The 10,049-nt window shown below is 40.5% G+C and overlaps 1 protein-coding gene across 1 annotated transcript; it reads right to left on the reverse strand.

Annotated features, from left to right (window-relative positions):
• Nucleotides 1-1,736: 1,736 nt before the first annotated feature.
• Nucleotides 1,737-5,516, reverse strand: krt98 (keratin 98). The gene is made up of 8 exons (XM_044191427.1): nucleotides 5,134-5,516; nucleotides 4,394-4,476; nucleotides 4,085-4,241; nucleotides 3,255-3,416; nucleotides 3,032-3,157; nucleotides 2,171-2,391; nucleotides 2,011-2,021; nucleotides 1,737-1,887 (listed from the first exon to the last, which is right to left on the reverse strand). The coding sequence occupies exons 1-8, from the start codon at nucleotides 5,449-5,451 to the stop codon at nucleotides 1,793-1,795; spliced, it is 1,173 nt and encodes a 390-aa protein (XP_044047362.1). The 5' UTR covers nucleotides 5,452-5,516; the 3' UTR covers nucleotides 1,737-1,792.
• Between the last annotated feature and the right edge of the window lie 4,533 nt (nucleotides 5,517-10,049).

Genomic DNA, 10,049 nt, shown 5'->3' on the forward strand with positions numbered 1-10,049 from the left:
AAACAATGTCATTATAGTGCCATTGTTTTGGCATGAACCAAAGGTCTTGTGAAATTACATAATTACATACTTTAGGTATTTGGCGGGTCTGAGGTATGATTATTTTGACAGATGTCTGTGCAAACATGCTCAGAATGAAATTATAATAGCTTGAGGCTGTAGCAGTGTCAGCTACATTATGTCCTGGATGTAAAAGGATAGAGAAATTGAGGCTGTGAATATACTGCAGGGTTGCTAATGTGCATCCTGAAGCTAGTTGGGAAAATCTGGGCAAAGAGTAATAATGCTCCTCCTGCTCCTCAACAATTTCCTCTGAGATACCAGTGAGTTCAGGAAGCCCCAGAGGCTACACAGTGTTCAGCAATACAACACTACAGTCGTACAGCTCTGAAGCAGAGCATGTGTTCACAAACACCATGGATGCTCAGCATTTTTCACCAATAAACAAAGATCTAAAACCATTTGAAAACACATTTTTAGCAGTGCCACAATACCAACAATGTACCGCTGTAGCCTTAATGCCTCACAACAATAGAGTCCTGGGTTTGAATCTGCTTTCTCCAACAGTCCACGTTCACATTTGAATGTGAGCATGAATTTGACTCTCTGGTTGTTAGACTGGACTGGCAACTTGTCAAGGAAGGAGGGAGTTTGCCTTACTTTCACACAATGCATGCTGGGATAGGTCCTAGTCTCCTGTTACACTGCAATTAAATCTGCATCAAACAATGTTTGGTCACTAGGGAGCATAATATGTATGCATTTTAAGAAATTGATACCAGATGGCACCCATTTCTCCAATACTTTTGCTTTTCTAGGCTCTATAAAAAATTTTTTTAAACATAAATGGTTTAAAAATTACTAATATAAAGAGTAATAATTGGCCTTGTTTGCACTTTGATGAGTCCTGACCTGTTTCACTCTGGTCTATGGGGAAAATGAGGGAACATTTTTGATCCACAGGGGATTTTTTAGTAGCAGTACTGCAGTTGGCCACTGAGACAAATTGGTAGGAAGGCTGACTTGCCACGTCTTGTCAAGCTCTCTTAATACTGTACTTCCATGGGGCAGAAGAACTAAAAAATTAGCTGACAGACACATAGTTCTGTACAGAAGCTGTTATGGCTGACATGTTAGCAAACAATGCCTTTGCACATTATAACCCCATTGGAGCTATATAGCCACCTTATTAATGTAAGTCCACTATAAATTTGCTTTGGTTTGGTCTCCAACAACCCTGAAGAAATGTTTGGGTCTTTAGATGCTAAATGTTCTTAACCAGCAAGTGGCTAATTTTGTACTTGTACTGTAACGTTTTTGTCTCTAACTAGCCATTTGGTGCTGGGTGGTAGTGTTCATTTGGTTTCTTAGAGCTATTTTGCTATACAAACGGTTTGTTAGTGACGACAGTAAGATGGAACCATAAAATGTGCCGCAAAACAAAAACTATGAGCTAAAAGTGAGGTTAAAGATAGTGCCTTAAAGGTGCAGAATTCGGTAACAATTATCTGTGGGTTTGCTAGGAGCGGCCACCTTCTCACAACACGTATTTAAACTGTTAGTAATATAAAAACATTGATTAATTCAGCTTTAAGAATACATAGATGAATAAGTTCAAGCTATTGGCAACCATATCTTTTTCGGATTGTACAAAAACAATCATTAATCATCAGTGAGGAACAATAATAGAAATGTGGATTATTCTGTAAATTATAAAATTACAACACACAAGAAAGTTTAATTCAACTGCATGATCTTTATTGATTATAATGCTAATGCTTCCAATTCATCACTAAATCTGGTCCATGCCAACATCAACAGTCTTGCTGCTCTCAACCACCTTTCCATCCACAACTGTCTCCACCACTGTGATGACCTTTGTGACCACTGAGGAAAAGAAAAGAAACAACAAGCATGAACAAATCGCATCACATTTCTCAAACCCGGTTAAAACTTAAGTAGCGCTTTAAAGATAAAATAAGAATCATACGCATGTGACAAATCGCTTACCTTGTTTTGAACTGGTAATGGAGAGAAAAAGAAAGAAGAAAACCTTAGTCTAGAACATGTTTACAGTACATTGTCATTTAATGTTAATATAAAATATTTTTTCTCTATATTCACTAATCCCCCATCCAGTCAGTGTTTCTCTCTCTTCATGAGCTCTCACCTGTCATCCTCCCCATCCAGTAACCTCCTGTACTCTGCGATCTCCAGCTCCAGCCGGGTCTTGAGGTCCAGCAGCATGTCGTACTCCTGCTTGTTGCTGGCGATGTTGGCGTGGAGCTGGGACAGCTGAGCCTCCAGGCTTGTGACCATGTTCTGGAGGCTTGCTAGCTGTGCAGCGTAGCGCGCCTGAGTCTCTGCCAGGGTGCCCTCCAAAGACGCTTTCTGTTGTGGTTAGAGGAAGAAGTTGGCAGTCAGTGATTAAAATTCAGAGATGTCACTTCAAATCTGCTGCAAGGCCTGTTGGTGCGAGTGTGGAACTAGCATCATGTGGTTCCCTTATTTGCTTTCTTGCTGAGAGTTTGATGAGAAGATTGATACCACTCACGTCTTTGTATGCTAAATATGAAGCTACAGCCAGCAGCCGGTTAGCTTAGCTTAGCAGAAAGGCTGGAAATGGTGAAAAATCTAGCCTGGCTCAGTCTAAAAGTAACACAATCTGTCTATCAACATCTATAAAGCTCTCAGATTCACGTTATATCTTGTTTGTTTAATTCATACAAAAACCAAAGTATAAAAGCCACACGTGTTAGGGGGGTTATGTGCAGGAGTATTTCTTGGCCAGGCGCAGTAGCTACTGGAAGGTAAGCTAACCAGCTGCTGGCTATATCTTCATATTTAATGGAGACTTATGAGAGTGTTATCATCTTCTCATCTAACTCTCGGCAAGAAAGTTAATATGTGTATTTCCCAAAATGTCAAGCTATTTCCTGAAACATCTACAGTGTTGTTAATATGTGTAGTAGAATCACAGTGTCAAATCCAATATATAATCAATCTTTATTGTTAATATATGTTGACATACCATGCTCAAATGGGACTGCAGTTCGATCTGAAGCCTCTGGAGGGTGCTCTTCAGGTCCTTAATCTCTGTGTGGGATGTCACCAGAATCTCTGTGTGTGTGATCACGTCCTGCTCCACTGCTGCGATCTGGGCAGATTAGAGAAACAACATTCATTGTTTTACCCAACAATTATAAAAGATTTCTGACATTATTTCTGTATTCTAAGCAATTGTAACTTTTCACCTTGTTCTGGTACCACGCTTCAAGGTCCTTGCGGTTCTTGCCGATCACGCCCTCGTAGTGTTCCCTTATCTCTGACATGACCTGGTTCAGGTCTACAGATGGAGAAGCATCCACGGACACATTGACCTGGCCTCCCATCTGACTCCTCAGCAGAGCCATCTCCTGCAGGGGTCAAAAGACAACACCTCAGTCAGCCAGTGTAATAACTTAAAATAATGTATTATTTTTTGATTATTACAACAAGAGTATCCAGCGGATTCTTTTTCTAGTGTATTGGGCTTTTGGTTCTTTGATCTGTGTTAACTGTGTGCGTTCAGTGTGACTGAGTGTGTGTGTGAGACAAACAGTGGAAATGAGCTAATGGAGGAAGAGAAGAATACAAGGAAGTGTGCAGAGAGAAAAGGAGCAGCGCTGGGAAAAGAGAGAAAGCGGCAGGCCGGTTTATAAACACACAAACCTAACATGGAATTTCCTCAGTGTTATCAGAGGTAAGGCAGAGGTCGTGTGTGCACATTCTGACAAGCTTAGGCCACAATAGATTGTTGTGATAAATGGTGACAACTTTGTCTTACAGTGAATAGCTGCTGTGTTTAGCTCCCTGCTGCTGAAAAGATGGATGATGCTGAGCAGTGTTTGATTAATCACCAGCGTAGTAACATACTGTCAGGTTATATGCATACACAGAGTGGGTGTTGGCCTGCGTGTAGAAATGTAACAGAGACAGATGTAAACTCATGAGTTTTGCTGCTTGTGAAACTGCCATTAACAAACCTTGGCTTGGTTAAACTGATTGCACCACTTCTCGCTGTGCCTCATCTCTGCACTCTCACCTCTTCGTGGTTCCTCTTGAGCACCATGAGCTCGTCCTTCAGGGCCTCATACTGACTCTCCAGATCCATTCTGGCCAGGTTCATCTCGTCCAGCACCCTCTTCAGTCCAGCGATGTCTGCCTCCACGGCCATCCTCATGGCCAGCTCGTTCTCATACCTGAGGGGATGAACAGGTCAGAGAGGTTTTAGTGGGTCGCTAAGATTAGAAGTTGTCAGTTAGGCATGAGTTTACGCATGCGCATGTGAAGTTTCACGTATGTGGCAGCGCAGAGACGGGCAGGGGCAGAAACACACAGAGAATACACTCACTTCATTTTGAAATCATCAGCAGCCAGTTTTGCGTTATCAATGTCCAGGACTGTCTTGGCATTGAGTCTAGAGGCGATACAAATCTGAGGAGAGAAGAAAAAACAGGGAAACAAGTCAGAAAAAGTACAGTCGAGCTCACATTTCATACAGTTTTACTGTACACAGCAGGCCCACCGAGATGGAATTTTTGAGACCCTTATGGACACAGATATTTGAGAGTTTAAAAAAAATACCTGATATATTGATTTATATATTGGTTGATATTCAATTTCTACACTTTTTTGGAAAGGATCCCTTAAAATTTGTTTCTTAAATAGTTGTAACAAATAATTGTACTCAGGAAGGATGTTTCATATATCAACTTTCTGATATATCAGTTGGGCTCTACTAAATTAAACCTACACTGCATCTTTCTGTAATCATCACTGTAAGACTGAACACTGTTGGCAGGATGTGATGCACAGTTGGAATGAATCTGATATGACAGTCATGAACATTTGCATCTTCCTGCTTTCGGTTTGTGGTATGTGCTTCATGATAAGACGGCCTACTTCTAACCAATGATGGGTTTACTAGCTCTCTATCTCAAATGTCAACTGTCATAACTGGACATACAGTACATACCAACAGATACCTATCACTCTGCAAACACTCACAGTGAAAGTCAACAGCAGAAAGGTGAGAAGAGGAAGGTAAGAGAAAACACTGAAACACAACCATATCTGTCTCCTTCCTCTTACCTTGTCCTTCAGGTCATTGATGATGGCGAAGTAGCTGGTGTAGTCATGGGAGATGACAGTTCTGCTCTGGTACCATTCTCGGATCTGCTTGTCCAGGCGGTTGTTCTCCTTCTCCAGGGTGCGCACCTTCTCCAGGTAGGAGGCCAGACGGTCGTTCAGGTTCTGCATGGTAGCCTTCTCGTTGGCCCCGACGTGGAGGTCCAGGCCATCAGACAGGTTGAAGCCCCCAGAGGATGAGGAGATGCGGGTGCCACGGCCGCCTGCTCCGCCGTAGACACTCATGGTCTTCTGGCCGTAGGATCTGGTGCTGAAAGACATGCTGGGAGGTCTGTATCTGGACCAGGTAGGATTACTGGAGTTTATCTGCAGTTGAAAGCATCACTTTGGTTTCCTTGGTTATATAGCTGCCACAGGCAGCAAAGTGGGATGGGCCAGGAGAGGTAATTGAAAGGAAAGAATGCATCTGACACCCCCCTCCTCCTTTATGCAATCTCTCCATCAGCACGGGTGTAGTGACAGGAAGGAAGGGGTTCATCTGCCTTTTTTCAGGTTTAACTTGTGATTCCACATTTTATCGTTTCTCACTGAAAGGGTATTCTTTGAATACTCCTCAGTTAATTTATCTGGAATCCTGAACCTTTAGCAGTTTGTGATTGCAGCCTTCCTTGAACAAGCAGGTTTAGAGACCAAAACACATATAGTTAAAATAATGTGTTCCTATAGAAGACTGCTATGTGTAGCTATCTTGTAAAATATTCACTCATAGGAGTGACAGAAATGGCACATACCAGCGACAATTTCACCTCAGTGAAACTTGGGGCCAAAGTTTGAGGGCAAGGCATTTCTAAGATAGCCGTGTTTATTTTTGGCACATAAGCATCTAAGCAAGATGTTGTGTGTGATGGTCAGCCTCCAACATAACTGAGCAAAGTCAAACACATCGTATGTAACCATGCTCTGGAATCTACATTCATCTATTATGTCAAACAGGCTGAACACAAAGATCATGTTAGAATGAACAGTAGATTATTTCATTGTCAACCTCATCCAAATCACACATGTGACACTTTCTGTCCTCTGGGGCCGGGACTCTTAACTGCACTTATGCATTTATACTGCATTTATAATTTTCAAATGACAGAGCCTCAAAAGAAAACTACAAGGCAACTTATTTCTCTATATATATATATATATATATATATATATATATATATATATATATATATATATATATATATATATATATATATATATATATATATATACTAGAAAACCAAACTAGCAAAAAAAAAAGCTCTACAAGACCCTTGCCCAACTAATACCTAACATATTGACTAACTCTATTGCCTTCCTGGCTTCCATCCCATATCACTACACACTGCAAGTTATGTAGGAAATGTGACTTTGTATGATAATATCTTTAACATGCACCTCGTGCAGGCAACCTGGAAAATCTGTAATCTGCTTCATTATATGTGACGGTGTAGTCCCTCATTCGTCCAGGAGTGTTCTATCGTAGAAAAGGTTTCAGTCGCAGTCATTATATGTGCTTAGCAGCCAAATACATCATTGTTTTTTTACTTACATCTAATATTACAAAAACATATAACCTAAGCCTTAACTGACATTGTATCTATAGCAGTAGTTGCTATAAGTGATTTGTAAACTAGACTTCTTTAAAAGTGGTGACTACCAGCAGAGATGATTTTAAGGTGTTTTAGGCTGCGGACTTAGAAAATGCATCCATTTTTCTTTTTTCTTTGGTCTTCACAAAAAAGAAACAATTATCTGATTATCTGATACTAGGATTGTATCATAGATGGTGAAACACTGAGATTTGATAAATACAACAGAAAAATATAGTTGTCTTTAGATTGCTTCCCTTCTGAACACTGTAGGATTCCCTCTCAAGACAAGCCTGACATGCCACTGATTAACTAAACTTGCTTCACTGAAACTGCACTATCAATCTATTGTTGTAACATTTGGACGTACTGTGAAACAATCTGTAATAATCACTACCAACTTCTAAAAGTCAGACATTAACTTGTACCAGCTAGTTTTATTGTGTATAATGATCGCTGCAGCCTACTCATAACAGATGCACATTCCCGTCAGTAGAAAATGATCACCTTGTTGATGTTTTTTTTCCCAGTTATCTCTTTGAACAACATAGCCGGGCTGCCTGACTGCCTTTCTCTATCATCATTTCACAACCTCTTCAATTACCAGTCACACTGATAAGCAGGGTGAGGTCTGAAAAAGGGATGACTGATGGTTTGATTTAATCTGATCTGAATGTCAGTCAGTCTATTTCTTAAAACATAGCACAATGCGGAAAATAATATTAGAGGCACATGACACACATTTTATTCCAGTGACAGATATGAGATAGTAAAAGTTGAGATAGTTTTATGTGGGATGATGCCTGTTTGAAGCCATTGAAGTCTTAGATTTTAGATTTTAGACTGTTTTAAAGCTTTAAATTAAGGATTACAATACTGAATTGTGATCACAAAAGGGCAAATCAGGTAGCAAAGACAAAATATTGAATTATTATCATTGTTTATAGGAGCAAAATCAACTACTTTGCTTAGCTGAAAAGAATAAAATTTGATCATGTAAAAAATTAAAATTAGATCATGTAGATCATGTAGATGCATGTAACAGTTGTAAACACACACAGCAGAAAGTGATATTCCATCTAATAGGCCTTTTTCACAGCAGACATTTTGGCACTATGTGTCCCAGTAAGACAGCATGCATAACACCAGTGATTAACGTTATTAGTTCCACCTGGTTTTCCTGCTATGACATGTCAAAATGTCTGCCATGAAAAAAAGGTCCATTACAATTATCTTATAATACTATGCACTGACTCAGGTCAACACAAGTTTTTTTCCAACATTGCATAAATCTCATCTCAGCAATGTGTTTTTACTGTAGGGCTATCTATACACCATGTTAAATCTTTTGACTAATAATAACTTTTACAACTTCAACCTTCTTTCCCCAAAGCCTTGCGGCTTTATACCGCAGCAAAATGATTGGCATGACCGGCTTGTAGAACACCTTAATCCTTTTATTATTTATTTTGCTCGGCTCATTGTAGAAAAGATCTTTTGTTCACTCGAGACAAAAATGTTGCTCTGTCTGCCTTCTCTGTGTCACACCGACACCTTTCAGTGTTACTACAAATTCTTTCTTTAAGATAACTGACACTGATAGTGTGTTCTCATTGCTGAGAGGCATTTCAGGTGTGGTGACACTCCTTCGTGTACTCATGCTTGTGCAAACAGTGTAAGTTTTTATGTGCCAAGATTTTTAGCTGACTATTAATAAAAGTAACTGTGTTTGGGGCATATTATTACACACACATCTGAGCTCACCTGGTTTGGCAAAAGGGTCAATTGAATCACGTTCAATCACAGAAACGCAAAGAGTCAGAATCAAAAACAGCAGAGGTGACAAATAATATGAATGTTCAGGACTTTGTCTTTGAGACACCATGGCAGAAACACAAAATGTACACAGACAAAAGTCAGCGTAATTGTGACTATATGTGGAGTTGTGTACTGCACTTATGCCCTTTATGCTTGCACTGATGTTGTATGTTGTGTACTGTCACAGCCAGTCCATTTAATTGATCCTTCAGTGGTTAAAATGACCATCCAGTGTTTAGAGATGCAAGTGAGCTGAAGGAAAAACTGCCCCAATATATAAAACAACAAAAGTTAGAACACTGGGACCAATCCTGACCAAGCACACACTCACCACCACCTCCCATTTTGCATTGTGTCTCTCTCTCTTTTTGCACACTCCATCAGTCCAGATCCCTTCAGTGATTCACCCAGACACATTCTGCAGCTGTTTGCTTTCGTGTGTGTGCATGAAAGTGCAGTTCTGTGTACTGACGAGGCACATGCTTTGTGTGCGTCCGTGTGAAACACAGGGAGAGGCAGAGAGAAATCATGGGCCTGACTTTGTGTGGGAATATCCAGTTGTGTTTAAAACGTCTTGTAGCCTACTGACAACTAAACATATTGTTTTATTATTACTGCATGAATAAATCTTAGAGGCTCACGCCGGGGACACACCGCCGCGGTTGGTCATTTCTCCTGCGAGCAGCAGCCTGGCTGCATTTCTCCGCGCCGGTCAACAAGCGATTCTGCTCCTCTGCTCTTTTCTAATCACAATAAAGAGCTGGTCTTTGTAATAACCTCATGCATTTATAACTTAAAGCTTTTTTGTATGTGTTTCTGCGGGGGGTCGCTTTTTCTGCAACAATGAAGTTAAGAGGGTGTAATACGGTGTAGTCCCTCATTCGTCCAGGAGTGTTCTATCGTAGAAAAGGTTTCAGTTGTAGTCATCTGGACACTGTTTTCAGAATCAAGACGTTTCGGCTCCCATCCGGAAGTCATTCTCAATTGTGAAAAAATTGGACGGGAACTGGAAATTTAAGCTAATCTGAGTTACATAAGGCTTGCCCTCAGGAGGGAATCTGCCTGAGTATCTGTTAATAGCTAGTTTCACCTGAAACTGACCTAATAGTTTCAAGATGGCCCAGTGATCAGTAATCAGGCCTATTGTTCTCTGGCTGCATCTACTTCATCACTGTTAAGTGCCTGATTAGCATGTGATAGGCGTGACCAAGGTGATAATACACTCTGATAGACTTTGGGCAGATTAAATCTCAGACCACCATTTCTGTTCAAAGAGGGGTTCTCTTTCTTCACAAAAATGGCTTCCTTGACACCCCGTTCAAACCAACTCTTCTCTCTACTAAGAATCTTCACCTCGCTGTCTTCAAATGTGTGGTTTGTAGCTTTTAAATGCAAATGCACGGCGCTCTGTAATCCTGAGTTAGCGTGTCGTCTGTGCTGATAAAGTCTTTTGTGAAGTGGCTGTTTGGTTTC

The sequence above is a fragment of the Siniperca chuatsi genome, linkage group LG3 (assembly GCF_020085105.1).
Source record: "Siniperca chuatsi isolate FFG_IHB_CAS linkage group LG3, ASM2008510v1, whole genome shotgun sequence".
Classification (NCBI taxonomy): Eukaryota; Metazoa; Chordata; class Actinopteri; order Centrarchiformes; family Sinipercidae; genus Siniperca; species Siniperca chuatsi.

Excerpts from the sequence above, each read along its gene's own strand:
- krt98 (XM_044191427.1), bottom strand. The coding sequence starts at position 5,451 with ATGTCTTTCAGCACCAGATCCTACGGCCAGAAGACCATGAGTGTCTAC. Across the intron at positions 4,242-4,393 it reads GCTGATGATTTCAAAATGAA|GTATGAGAACGAGCTGGCCA; the intron begins GTGAGTGTATTC and ends TCATCCCCTCAG. Across the intron at positions 2,392-3,031 it reads TGCAGTCCCATTTGAGCATG|AAAGCGTCTTTGGAGGGCAC; the intron begins GTATGTCAACAT and ends TAACCACAACAG.